Source organism: Manduca sexta, chromosome 9 (genome assembly GCF_014839805.1).
Source record: "Manduca sexta isolate Smith_Timp_Sample1 chromosome 9, JHU_Msex_v1.0, whole genome shotgun sequence".
NCBI classification, from domain to species: Eukaryota; Metazoa; Arthropoda; class Insecta; order Lepidoptera; family Sphingidae; genus Manduca; species Manduca sexta.
In genome coordinates, this window is record NC_051123.1 from 6442422 (window position 1) to 6456717 (window position 14296).

Here is a 14296-nt window from a genome sequence, read left to right on the forward strand (position 1 = left end):
TCTGCTAATGAATATTCCAGTACATTATTTAGGCGTAATCACATATTTTTAAGAGGAAACTGAATTTTGCACTTATCAAGTTTTTGCAACCATAAAGTAGCTAGAATATTTACAACTTTTCACACTGTGACGTGACGAGTAACAACAAATGAAAAATGTCAAATTCAAATTACAAATAAGTTCAAACGGTTGCATTACTTATAAAATTTTGTTGTGATTTACAATTTTGGAGTCAGTGTACATATAGTGGAATGTTAATTTGTTTGATTTAATTAAAGTATTGACGTACAGTTACAAATGAAAATGCCACCAACGGACGCCGATGTGCCGCAACCAGTAGCGGCGACGAGACCGAACCCGCGAAACAATCCTGTAATGTTCAAAATATTCCAAAATGTACAATACAATGTTGTTCAACACAAAAAATATGTGAAGGAAATGACCAAATTATACAAAAAGGTAAATATTGTCTTTTGAGACTAAACTTTTATCACTCGTTCAGCAAGTCCATTCAGGGTTGATCAGGATCATAGAATTTTGTTTACCTAAATTATGCCTCGATTTGTACGTTTTATTGTTGTTTTACCGTTCATAAGAATATACCCGTAGCTACATAGTTGCATTGACTAGTGAGTACTTACTCAGTCAATGATGAGTGAATAATTACTTAATTATTCCATAATTCGAAAACAAATCCAAATAATTTGCAATTCTAGTTGGATGAAGACACATTCAGAGAGAGTTTTAAGAATGCATTAATGTATTTGTTCACCTTTGGTGACACAAGTGCCAATGTTGACCGAGTGGTGCAGTTTGTTGCCACATTCTGCACGTCGCTGGATGATGAGGAAGAATTCTTGCTGTTCATATTTGATATTATATTTGATGTAAGTATGCATTGATTTTTGTTACATTTATTCTGTCTCACATTATTTATATTGAATATATTTATTAGATTACATACATTCCTTAAACAATATAATATATAATAATATCAGCCCTGTATTATATACTGTCCCACTGCTGGGCACGAGCCACCTCTACTACTGAGAGGGATTAGGCCTTAGTCCACAATGCTGGCCTAGTGCGGATTGGTAGACTTCACACACCTTCGAAATTCCTATAGAGAACTTCTCAGAGGTGCAGGTTTCCTCACAATGTTTTCGTTCACCGTTAAAGCGAACAATAATTCACAAGAATACACATGATTTTAGAGAAATCAGAGGTGTGTGCCCTTGGGTTTTGAACCTATGGATATTCATTTTTGCTGTCCGTTCCACACCCAACTAGGCTATAGCCACTTTTTAAACAATAGTTAACTGTAATTTTTATGCCATTATATAAAGTTCTTTACATGTTAGTCATATTGTATTATAATATTATCTCTATATTTCCTATAGACAATATATTTTTCTTTTTTCAGTGTCAATGTGTATCTGGCCAGTCCATACGCTACAGAGCGAGTCAACTGCTTGCAGCAGTGCTGTCAGCGTTAGGTGAAGATGCATCACTTGATGATGATCTCTGTGATAAACTGCTTACATCACAGGTTTGTTTTTGTACAAGCTAAAATGCACTCAGCTGAAGCTCAACATTGTATTTTACAAATTATCTCTCACTTAGTGGCATGACTTTATTGCAGAACCCTGTGGCAAATCAATAGATAGATGGGCCCCTTTTTACATGATAAATTGGTAACCATATAGTACACACTATTTCCATCAACATTTTTTTATAGGGTCCAATATACAATATTACTTAGTAAAATTTAAAAACATTTTGGGACTCTTGAAGCCAGAACTCCAGGGCATTTTGCCAATCATGTTGAACTATTGTTATGATACTACTTTAAATTTAAATGTAAAGCAATAAGAACTCTGCTGCAACTAGTTCTTTTATTTTAACTTTTTTATATATATCCGTGGAAGTAGATGACATACATTATATTTTCAGATGCAAAGACTTCAAGACACTCGCGGCGCCGTTCGTTGTCGAGCAGCGTTGGCGTTAGAACGACTACAAAATCCAATGGAACCTGATGATGAAGTGACGCGCGCCTACCGCTTCCATATGAGCTGCGACCCAAGCTCTTCTGTCAGAAGGTTGATTATTTTTTAAGCGATGGGTGTAATAAATTTTAAATTGATTAAATTCAATGGGTATTATACAGACACTAATAATCTAATAATTTCTCATGGGCTGAAATTACCAATATAGTTAGTATATAATGAGTCTATATTCAAGATGAAGTAAGCATACATAATTATTTATCTAACTCTATCTAACTACTTTGACTTTTACAACTGCAGAAATAAGTTTTTTCTTTTAATGAGAACTTTATGTGAAATCTACTAAATATAAACTAATGATGACTTTAATTTTGTTAACATCAAATTATAACTATTTTGTCAACTAGAAATGTTCCATCTTAAAATAAAACTGTTGAACAGAACTGTTTATGTATTGTCACAAGTAAATATTGAAAAATTGATTTTATAGTGGTTATATTAATTTATAAATACAGCAATTTAGTTATTACATCAGCTCACAGTGGTCACTGCAATAGCTCCAGGCTCATATTGTAATAGATCAATTAGCAATTGACGATACATACATTAATTAGGCGACTAATATATTGTGTTGTTTCATTGCTTCATAATTTTACTTATCTTTTACAGAGCTGTAGTTATGTCGATAGCTAAATGCACGCGTAACGTGCAGTTCGTACTCGAACGCTTGTGCGATGTGGACGAGGCAGTGAGGCGCGCCGCGTTTCTCTACATAGCCGCTATCAATGTCACCCAACTGCGTGTCCGACAACGTGTGTTAACGCTTAAGGTAATTTGTTTTTATATTGGCATGACAAAGTGAGCCCACTGTAAATGGAGTAGGGTTCAGATTTACTATCTCCTTCCAATAGAGAGTAGATTGATGAGGGATGAATGACTATTTTACATCTTGTGTAGGATGGTCCCGAAACGGTTGGACACGAATATTCTACATCATGATTTTTTAAATGTATATTACTATAATTCTAGTTCCATGTTTTATAACTTCCGTGTTATTCTTATTCCAAAATTCAAGAAATTACTTCGTTTTTGCGACTCTTAAGGCATGCTTCAATTGTTCTTCGCAAATGTATTTACTGTTCTGTTCTTGCTATCAGTACAATTTTGGTGACCATTGAGCTATGCAAAGTCAATAATATTTCTAATACAGATAATCTGTAGTGCATATAAAAAAACAGTTTATAATAAAGGCTTATTTGAATCTCATTTCTTAAGCTAAGTTTAGACTAGCAAGTTCTCACAGCAACAATTCGCGTGAAACTTTCCTCAAGTGCCGGAAGCTTTAAAAATTTTCAGAAGATAACTTTCTACCTAATCTATACCCTGATTTATAATTTTGTCTTTAGGTAGGGCTTACAGAAAGAGCGCCACGTGTACGGCGTGTGGTGGAAGAAATCCTTATACCTGGTTGGCTAAGTTCGTTTCAAGGGAATATTATACATCTACTAAAAGCTATACGCCTCGACAATGCTCATGACGCTAAAGATTCCCAATACGTTGCTGGGAAGCTATTGGAGTCATTATTTAAGTAAGTTATTCATTATTATAATTTTTTAGTCATAATTTGTATAGTCAATGTTTTTTTCTCCACAAAAGTTTAATCTCGTGACTAGCTATGGATCAGAATAAATGGCCTTATTTTATTATTCAATAGCTGTTTGGACTAAATAACACAATAATAACACATGTATATTGTGAAAATGTTATATTCCACACTCATATATTACAAAAAAACATTGTTTTTAGACGCCTCCCCATATCGGAGCTGCTGGAATGGCTTCCAACAGACAAGTCGTTACGTCTGATACCTGCTGAGAAGTTGAATAAAGAGACGGCGTGGTACTGGCGATATTTGTCTGAACATCTGCAGAAAATCGACGACGATGAGACACTTGAGACTATATTGCCGGATCTAGTTGTACTCACTGGATACATAAGAGCGTAAGTGAAATTATAAGGAACGTGTTTAGAAAAGTGTACCAATAATTGTGTAGAATCATTGGGTAGGTTAGTTAGAATTCTGCATAAGAATTTAAGCCACTACTGGGAGAATTTGAGACACTAGGCCAGCATGGTAGGGCTAAGGCTTAAATCCTCTTAATATGAGATTATCCAGACATACAAGACAGTATATAATACAAAGCTGGTATTAATATTACTAGTTGTGCGTTAAGCTGGCTTATTCTGTAACTTTAGTTTTCCAAAATTTGTTTTGTATTTTTTAAATTATTCACTTTTTAGAAGTAAAATAATACTTCCATCTGCAGTATAGTAGAATCTCCGTGTCCGTCGGAGAGCGAGGATCCCGTCGGGTTCAGCACGCGACAGTACGTGCTGCACGAGCTGGGCAGCATGTTGCGCGTGTACGACGCGTCCGACCCTGCAGGCAGGACGGCCTTGCAGTCACTCATCACTGACGTATTGACTGGTAAGGGTTATCTATGCTATTATATAAAGCTAAAGAGATTGATTGAACACGCTAATCGCAGGAGCTACTAGATCGATTTTTTTTTTTCACTAACACGAAGCTACATTACTCCTGAGTGTTACGTGTTACTTTATCCTGGGAAAATATTTATCCCGGAAAAACTTTTTAACGCGGACGGAATCGCAGTCAAAAGCTTCTTTTATTATAAAGGAATGGGAAAATGAGTCCAGTGCACCAGTTTTATTTTTTGTAATAGTAGACTTTTAGCAATACCAGAGGCATGGCCAAGCCACTGCCTACCAAGGTTAGTGGAGTTGCGTCCAGATAGCGTATCGATTGGCAAGAGATAGAGCATCGACTCACCAGTCCACACAATTTTGTCGGCATTTTCGAAATCGTATATATACAGGCTAACGTCGAAACGACAGACATATACTATGGTGGGTATTATGTTTTTAATGAGCGTGCTATGGCATCATGAAAACATCGCACAGGCGAGTTGTTCATTGCAATGTCTGTATGTTTGGCTCACTAAAGATATTCTCCCATAAAAACGTATATTTTTGAACTGCAATAGTTTAAAGATTTTTGTATTCCAGGCGACTACGGGCCGTTGAGCAGCGACGTGATCCGCGCGTTCGTGTCGGCGCTGGAGCTGGTGGTGGGCGAGATCTCTCCGCGCATGGAGGTGATCGGCGGCGTGATCTCCGCGCTCCGCGACCCGCCCGACGCGGACGTGCCCGACACCCCGCCGCCGCCCGTCGACAGCACTGAACTCAAGATGCAGGTACACTACTCACTCTACACTGTGATTTATTATTACCTTTTTCACATTTTTTTTTCATAACTAGCCAAACACTAATCTCAGATATCTTTAGAAATAATATAAAAACATGCCGGAACACGTTTTAAAGTACCTCTAGTAGTATTTAATTAATTTGCAGCGACCTCCGGCTACCACGGTAATAATAATTGTAGTTGCTGTAATAATAAATAAATAATATATATTTGTGTATATGTATATATAAAATTGTATTGCTTAGAGAGCGCGACTTCGCGTTTCGTTGAACGTGGCCATAGAAGCACAAGAGGAGGCCGTGAGGGACCAAAACTACGCTCTGGCGGCGGAGTGTAAAGCAAAAGTGAGTTATTATTCAGTAAATAAAATTAATATTGAATTCTTATTTTTTTTATTTTTATGAATGTTAAAATTAAATTTAGTACATGGTAATTTCAACAAGCTCTGTGTGAATACATATTTGGGTTTCAGGTGGAGGATATACAAAAAAAACTGGAAGATTTGAGCGTGCCGGCCGCTCCGCCACCATTACCCACCATCACTGTAAGTTTAATAACCTATTAAATTCAGCGTGTTTATTCTTAATAATGTAACTAAAATACAAACTTTTATCTTCGGCTCCGCCCGCGTGAAAGATTTTCGAGGATAAATATTTTCACAGGATAAAAATACCTCATAGCATTGAGGAGTAACGTAGCTTCGTATAAGTAAAAAAAAATCAAAATCGGTTTAGTTATTCTGAGATTAGCATGCTCAAACAAACAAACTCTTCAGCTTCATATATTCGCATAGGTTGTAAGAGTCAAAATCGGAAACTTATTAAATGACTTATAAGATTTAGGATCAAAATAGTGACCATTTCTTAGGTATATACGAGAGTTTTTGGTCTAGTCTTTAGCACAATTTCCAGGATCCAAGCTATTCCTAAGCCATTATACATGTTCGAATTCCATTAATTCCATTTCAGACGATAAAAGAGAAGTTAACGGACGTGCCGACTCTAAGGAAGTGTTTGACGATACTCAACTGCGCTCTCGACACTCCACAACTGAAGACTGTTACGCCCATGATGCGCATGATTTTCACTGAATTAGAGGTACATATGTTTTTGTATATGTACAGAGTTTATTTGAGATGGGGCGGCAAGGGCAGCTTATCCACTGTAGCTACAAGAAAACTTTAATAGGAGATTGTCGATAATTTTTGACGATTTAAAATCTGCATTCATAAGTTTATAAAAATACAGTGAGCAAGAAAATGGGCAATTTATGCAAAAGCTTTTTTTATGTCAATCGATCTTACTGCCTATTTGTGAAAAAAAGACTAGAGTTATGAGGTATCAATCAGAATTATATTGGAGGTTTGAGTACTTTTAAGGTCAGAATATACAAAAAGCTTTCTTATTTACAATGTGTAGGAATTATGCGACTGACTCCAAATGTTAATGCTATTCATTATAAATTTGATGATTCTCTTCAAGTCTATTAAATATAAAATATGTTAAAATTATCGATATTATTTTGTTTTGTAGGTGGAAATTTTCCAAAACCCTGAGATACTGGAGACTGCGTTAGAAACTGTGGCTCTGTATGGAATGCTCGACAAAGACTTTGCCAAAGAAAATAAAGCTTTCTTCTTTGCTAATGTAAGTAATATATTGCGGTGATATTTAGCTAAAATAGTAGTTTGCTGACCATTATTAGAAAAGTCAAAACTTACTTTAAAATATTGCAGTAAATTATTTAACTAACAATAGTAATAACTTAAATCGAGACTAAACGAATACTAACTCATTATACATAATTGTAGTCTGACCAGAAAAATAAAATATCTCATCAATTTGTGGTAAAATATGGACTCAATTTCTTAAAACTGATAATGTTAACTTAAAAAAAAGTAAAAGTGGCGCCTTCAAACTGTACTTCAAAATAAGAATTCAAGTATGTAATTGATTTGTCTTTATCCGACATAAAAAGTAAATGATAATATCAACAAACACATTTATATATAAACTAGCTTTTGCTCGCGGCTTCGCCCGCGTGAAGGTGTTTTCCAGGATAAAATTCCACTGTTTGATAAAAGTCTTGCTACATATTTTCCCGGTACTTATAGGTTCAAACTAATTTTATCCCCAATCTATAATTTCAGTTCAATCAGTCGAAAATCTAAGAACATTTATACAAACTTTCATCCCCTATTTTATCCCCTTAAGGGTAGAATTTATCAAAATCCTTTCTTAGGGGATGCCTACGTCATAGTAGCTTTATGCATGTAAAGTCTTAGCCCGATCCGTCCAATGGTTTGGGCTGTTCCTTGATATATCACTGTCAGTCACCTTTGAGTTATATATTATATTAACAACTGAAGTTAGCTAAAATTGAGTTTCTCGAAGCCGACCACTATTTATGTACTATGTATTTTGAGACTATGCAATTTTGTCGCGTTCGCGATTCACTTTCACTTTTGTTGAGTTTCAGAACGCGATATTAGATCCTCCAACGCGCACGCGAATTTGAACTTTATGCAGCGGTAATAAATTACAAATTGACTCTCCATTTTATTTAGAAAACGTTTGTATGGGAAATAGAAAAATGCTGTTTTGAGGATTTTCCCGGCAATTATTCGAATTTTTCTCAACTTTTAAATCTTCCCTAGACCTCCACGAATAATTCAAGACCAAGATAAGATAAATCCGTTCAGCCGTTCTCGAGTTTTAGCGAGACTAACGAACAGCAATTCATTTTTATATATATAGATAAAATCGATACAAGAACCCAAATATGTTATTTTGTATATGGTAGTTGATCGACACGTCGAACGAGAGCGTGGTGACGACAGTGCTGAAGTGCGTCGCGGACCTGCTGTGCGTGCACGGCGCCGGCGTGTTCGAGGACGACGCGCGCGACGTGTCCGCCGCCACCGTCGCCTCCGCCGCCTCCGCCGCCGCCGCCAAGCGACGCACATACATCGACGCTACGGACGAAGAGGGTAAATTAAATTGCAATACTATTTATTTTTTTTAACCTGACTGCAATACTATTTTTTTTTTTTTTTTGGTTGCCTGACAAAGGCTTATTCAAACATACTGGGCTTTTAGGTGAGCTTTAGACACTCGCAACCCTTGAGATGACAAATGGTGTGTTTAGTTTGGTTATATTTCGGAAACGAATCGAAGATTAAGATCAAGATCATTTATTTAAAATAGCCATAAATGGTTATGGTTATATTATCTTAGCTATAAATGTTAGAGATCTTAATTACATCTTTTTGTTTATTTAATTTTATAATTTCATAAAAACGGTGGTTTATCGTTAGTTCATTACAAGAACTTATTACTGAAAAGGGAAAATCATTAAGAAATTTTACAATAGATAAGCTTGCTCACTCGCAAATTTCTGCCCTTTTTGTAATTAATAAGTTTTTGTAATAAACCGACAAGATTACAATGATGTATACCATCGATTATAATAAGTTAAGAACAAGTTTGTATGTACCAGGTAATCTCTCGGAATCCGCCATATCACTATCTCCCAGCCACAGCACAGTTATTGAACTATTATTGAAAATCATGGATGGCACAGTAAGTACTTATTTTAATCAATCACAAATAAAGTGAGGCCACCTACGTTTTCCTTTGGCAAATCATCGTCATCATCAGCCACATAAAGTCCATTGGTGAATATAGGCCTCCTCTAAACATTACCAGATGAGCTCGTCAAAAACGGCTTTCATCCAGCGTGTATTAGGGGCCGTTCAAGTATTACGTAACTCAATTTGGGGAGGAGGGGGATCTTGTAAAATGTTACGATGCGTTACAGGGGAGGAAGAGGAGTTTCGTTACGTCACATTGCTTTTTCTATTTTAAAACAATAACAAAGATATTTTAGCGACATTCTGGTACTTTGCGTAACATAATTGTGAATATTAAATAAAAATTTACACTTTAGTGTTACGTAACTCTTAGGGAGGGGGTAAAGAAAAATGTTACGGCGCGATACAAGGGGGGCCGGGGGCTTAAAAACCTTCAAAAATGGCGTTACGTAATACTTGAACTGCCCCTTAACGGTATGGTTTTGTTCTAGTGTGCTGCGTACAGATTGATTATAGTGGAAGGACTGTGTCGACTGTTACATTTGGGCCATCTGGAATCTCCGTCCATACTCAGCAGGTTGCTGTTGCTCTGGTTCAATCCTGCCACAGGTATGATATAACTATTCGTTGTCATTACTAAATAATACGAGTATCAACTTTATTTTCTTTTATTTATGTTTCCGCCGTTTTTAATAAACGATCTCGATCTTTCGTTAAAATAGACCAATAACAACATTTTTTTTTACTTGCTTTAAAAAATTACTTATTTTGATTGTTTTATTATCAGGATTGAATCGAAGATTAAAATTGGGATCGCTTATTTGTAACGGCCGTTAAACACTTATACAGCATTTCTGAGTAAGGTGTTAAATGCATATTTGTGTGAGCTTCATAACATTTTGTGTTGCAGTCGACGAGGATATGCTACGTCAGACGATTGGAGTGTTCTTCCAAACATTCCCAGCGACTGTGGACGGCGCACAAGACCAAATACAGGTTAGAAATAATTATTAAAATGCGCTCAATGATAACAAAGTTACAGGCCTTGCAATCAGTTAGAAATGGTAATTTTTAAAAAACAAAAGAAATGCGCATTCACAGGCGTGATGTTATTTGTCGTTAATAGTCGTGACGATACGGGCATAAAAAAGAGTATAATTTCAATCTTTTTTTAAATGATTTTCTACCTAATTTTATACCAATTTTGATGCTATTTTCACAAAATATTTTCTTTTTGGTGTTATTAACTCGTTTTTATCCAAGCTACCCGGTAGCCCTTTAGGAGCGATCTAAATACGTATGTAAAATTATGTTCAAAATCAAACTCAGTCACCTTCCTATTTTATGCAATGTTTATTAATATAATTATTGTATTTCCAGAAAGCAACTCTGCCTACTCTTCGAGCTTTAGCTAATGCCCCGTCTAGTTCTCCGCTATCTGAAATCGACCAGGAAGCTGTTGTTAGGTTCATTGTGTCGTTAACAAGGATTAACCATGAGGTATTTAAGTTATTTTTTTCAATATTGATTTACAAAGACAGTAATTAATGTGTTGACGAATTCTAGAGTATTGTATTGAAAATTTGATCCATTGCTTCTGTTATCTGCTGTTTTCGAATTTGACCTTAGGGGTCGAGTTACTGGATATCTATTCTTTTATAAAGTACAAAATCTTCATTATTAGGAATTTATAATATATTCATATACCAGGAAAATAAAAAACCCCATCATGTTCTAATAACTTTTTCTGGCGACGTTAAACGTAAAAGCAAAAGTGGCAACCCCGAGGCCGGTTTTTTATTTTCCTGACTGGGCTATAACATAATAAACCTGTGTGCAGCTGACAGACAGCCAAGGCGGCATGGCGACGGTGCTGTGCCAGTACGTGTGGCGGCGCGCGGCGGCGCCGGAGTGCGCGCTGGCGTGCCGCGCGCTGGCGCTGCTGGCGCCGCCGCGGGACGCGCTGCTCGCCGCCGAGCTCGCGCACATGCTGCGCGACTTGTGCCAGGTCACTACAACGACGATTGTTTTTTTTTTTCATTATTTTACACCCGAACGACTAATGTACTCCACTACCTCTGATAATAAGGAGAGTGAGCTGCCTTAGTAGGGTAGATGTAATTGTACACGGACGAGTACAGCTACCTCGCTGATGTCCTGGGTTCAAATCCCGGGTCGGGCCAAAGCAAGTGTGAGAAGATTAAAAATAACTTAGTCGCAGTTTGGAATTGGGAAGTTGGCGGTGTGATACTCGTTGGTTCTGTGCCTGAATCCTCTCCAATCATGTCAGATTGCCGACTCACTGGTCTATGACAGTGTAGGAATAGATAGTGCACCTGTGTATTGTGCACTATAATATCTGCGTACTTGGCTTGTCCCCGTTGAAATTGGCTGCCGTGGCCGAAATTCAAAGAAAGGATCAAATAGAGTGGGACTCAGATAGAATGTAGTTTGAGGAAAAATGATTACCCCTAACCAGTCCATTATGGTCGATTATGTTGCAATAATAAACTTTATTACGTTTATAGAAATTACCAGACAAACAATCGTGTCGTAATCTGACGCGGTACTTGGGCGCGTTGGAGGCGACGGAACGGGCTAGCCTCAACAAAATGTCTAATACAGGTACGCTATTAAATATTTATTTAATAGCGGGGTTTAAAAGTCGTGCGTGTGTGTATAATAAAGTTTAATAATGCTTGTAAATATTTTTTAGGAATCGCAGAAGGCACTATGCAAGAAGATACAATTGGGACGATTGGAAGAGCAACTACTTCTTTACGTAAGTAATATATTATGTTTTTACTTTTAAAAAATCTTGATGATAATCATAATTGTCATCATAATAAAATTACCACTCGACAATTACAATCATACACTCGTGTCGCGTTCCATGATCAACCTATATATATACCTAACCTAGTATATTTGGTCCAACAGACCGGCATAATTGTATCTACTGGCGAGAGTTGACGTCTCTCGTCCATTGCCACTATTTGAAACCAATGCCAATTATCATCGAATGTGTCACTTTGCTGTGATTGTAAAAAAGAAGCATACTTTTTTAATTACAGCCCAGCCGATAGCACGCAGTACACACGTCGTCATAAACGAAACTATTGAAGAGCGAGTGGAAATAGACGAGTCGACGCCACCTGAGGGGATCTCTAGAATATCCGAAGGTAATTAGTTTTTTTTTTTAGTAAGTTTCCCTGTCTACATGGGGAAAAACTGCGAAAGCCGTACTGGAATCCCCCGGCTTAGAGACTGTAGGAGCCCGGAGGAGAGTGTACAGGGAATTGGGGGAAATATGGGAACCTCTTTAGGATGGGCAAAGGGAATAAGAGGGGAAATATTCGCGACCCCTCATAGATCTCAAAGTCAATTTATAACCATAAGGTATTGGTGGTACCGTGTCAAAGGTCCCCCCGTGCATGGGCGTGCATTCGGTGCGAAGACCGAGCGCACAAGAATTGCCTCGCGGGGAAAATAATTACTTGCATTACTATATTGCTACTCCATTTATTCTTTATTTACAGTAAAGTTTTTAACAGGTAATTTATAAGTAATTAAATTACATACAAGAGAAATGAACGTTTTCGACACGCAAAACTGTTAATAGATTTTTAGGCTAACATGAGGGATAAGTATATTATATCATAAATATATCCTTTAAATACTTATTTACGCTATGCTCACAAAAAATAACAATTATAAAAATTTAATTACCATTGTTTACAGATCATAGACCAATGGACACCAGTCCTAAATCTAGACGTCGTTCTTCGGGCACGGAGACGCGTCCGGCTCGAAGTACCGAAGTGCACTCCGACTCCAGCTGCGACGTCTCACCGGTCAAGAAAGCCAAGGTTACGAAGGGTTAGTGCTCAATTCTCATTTAGATATAATAAAATGATTATTTCGTTATACCAAAGTAAGATCTCAAATGCGAAAGTGGTTTTGTATTGAAGCTTTAAAGTAGTCTTTAGCAGAAAGGTAGACTATAACTCAGACTAAAAGTGACCATAACTTGCTAGCTTAATTTTTTATTAGAATAAAAGAAATCAAAATATATTACGGCTTGAGTTACTGGAAGATAATACTATTAGTACTGGAAGATGGTTTAAGCTTAGTCCAGTACTTGCAAAGATATATATTAATAAATCTTCAGATGAATTTAAAAATATCAATAGTAAAACGCGATGTTTTAATATTTTAGGGAGAAGGAAAAAGCTGTCAATGTCTAAGAAATCCACCGAATCTGATACTACCAAACCTAATAAAAAGGAGAAAGCCAAAGAAGACACGGAGAAAACAAAAGGAAAGAAGAGCGCTGAAGAGACTGACAAAGGCGTTAAGAGATCTAGATCACAACGCTCCTTGGAAGATGTTGATAGAGGTATTTAGACAAGTCATATATTTTTGTTGGAGATATGTGATAAGTTAACTCCATTATCTTCCAAAAGTTTAGGTAGACTGTAACGCAACTTCTTCGCTTCCGTAAACGCCTCCGTAATTCGCTTAAGTAATCTCTGTCCACGTTGAGATCGGGGTCGCGGAGAATTTAATTGGGCATTTTTATTTCTTAGTAGAAGCAAAAGCGAACGTATAAACGCCCCTAATCAATTTAATGTAAGATACATATTATTTTAAACTTTTCTTATTTTTATACAACGCTACTTCCTCTTTAGAAGTTAGAACTTGTTGTATCTTAATGGTAGATTGTACTTTGAGCAGTGTATTTAAACTATAACCAAATATTATTTTTAGTTTGAGTCTACGATACATTTTTTTATATTTTTAGTACAAAAAAACAAGACTGAAGCCAAAGGAAAAAAGCCGGCCGCGAAACAAACTCCTTCGCCTCCACAAGATTTCGACACGTCCAATGTGACGATACGCAAGTCCATGAGAAGCATGCAGTCCGGGTCCAGCACCGAGTCTAATAGTTCCGACAGTAGGAAAGGAAAGGGGAAGGAGAAAGGTTTGTTACATGTTCAGTTATTTTGGCATACCATCTCCAAACCTTAACTCGGAATATGCACGAATTATGGGTAATTTTAATGATAACATTCGTTTCTGTTAAGGCGTAGATGATTTTAAATTGAAGGATTTTAAAACGCTTTAATTAACTAACAGCCGTTTTCAATAAATTATCCCAAACTCAATCTTCAGTCCGCGTCAGAGAATCAACCAATCAAAATGACACATACGTGTCAAAAAATCTTTGTTCTGATTGGTCTATTTTTGAAATTGATCAAAAAAGCTATTGGTATCATGTATTAAAAATTGCGGTTAGACGTATGAGATTGAAAAAGAACCATAATATTACTTTAAAAAAATATTTTCGTGAAATATTTTCAGTTTTAAAAAGTATGTTTTTTTCAACTATCCTCACTCAAGATACAT

The 14296-nt window shown here is 36.6% G+C and overlaps 1 protein-coding gene across 1 annotated transcript in view; it reads left to right on the top strand.

The window, feature by feature from the left end:
* Window positions 1–14296, top strand: part of LOC115441340 (condensin complex subunit 3) — a 15962-nt gene continuing 1666 nt past the window's right edge. Inside the window, exons 1-25 of the mRNA XM_030166097.2 lie at window positions 1–459; window positions 717–887; window positions 1424–1549; window positions 1954–2102; window positions 2679–2838; window positions 3416–3597; window positions 3816–4010; window positions 4337–4497; window positions 5097–5284; window positions 5541–5639; window positions 5768–5839; window positions 6264–6392; window positions 6828–6941; window positions 8098–8284; window positions 8794–8876; window positions 9379–9496; window positions 9798–9883; window positions 10268–10387; window positions 10728–10895; window positions 11416–11512; window positions 11604–11669; window positions 11962–12069; window positions 12629–12766; window positions 13107–13286; window positions 13692–13871. Coding sequence (XP_030021957.1) covers window positions 298–459; window positions 717–887; window positions 1424–1549; window positions 1954–2102; window positions 2679–2838; window positions 3416–3597; window positions 3816–4010; window positions 4337–4497; window positions 5097–5284; window positions 5541–5639; window positions 5768–5839; window positions 6264–6392; window positions 6828–6941; window positions 8098–8284; window positions 8794–8876; window positions 9379–9496; window positions 9798–9883; window positions 10268–10387; window positions 10728–10895; window positions 11416–11512; window positions 11604–11669; window positions 11962–12069; window positions 12629–12766; window positions 13107–13286; window positions 13692–13871 — 3439 coding nt within the window. The 5' untranslated portion in view covers window positions 1–297. The remainder of the gene's footprint in view (window positions 460–716; window positions 888–1423; window positions 1550–1953; window positions 2103–2678; window positions 2839–3415; window positions 3598–3815; window positions 4011–4336; window positions 4498–5096; window positions 5285–5540; window positions 5640–5767; window positions 5840–6263; window positions 6393–6827; window positions 6942–8097; window positions 8285–8793; window positions 8877–9378; window positions 9497–9797; window positions 9884–10267; window positions 10388–10727; window positions 10896–11415; window positions 11513–11603; window positions 11670–11961; window positions 12070–12628; window positions 12767–13106; window positions 13287–13691; window positions 13872–14296) is intronic.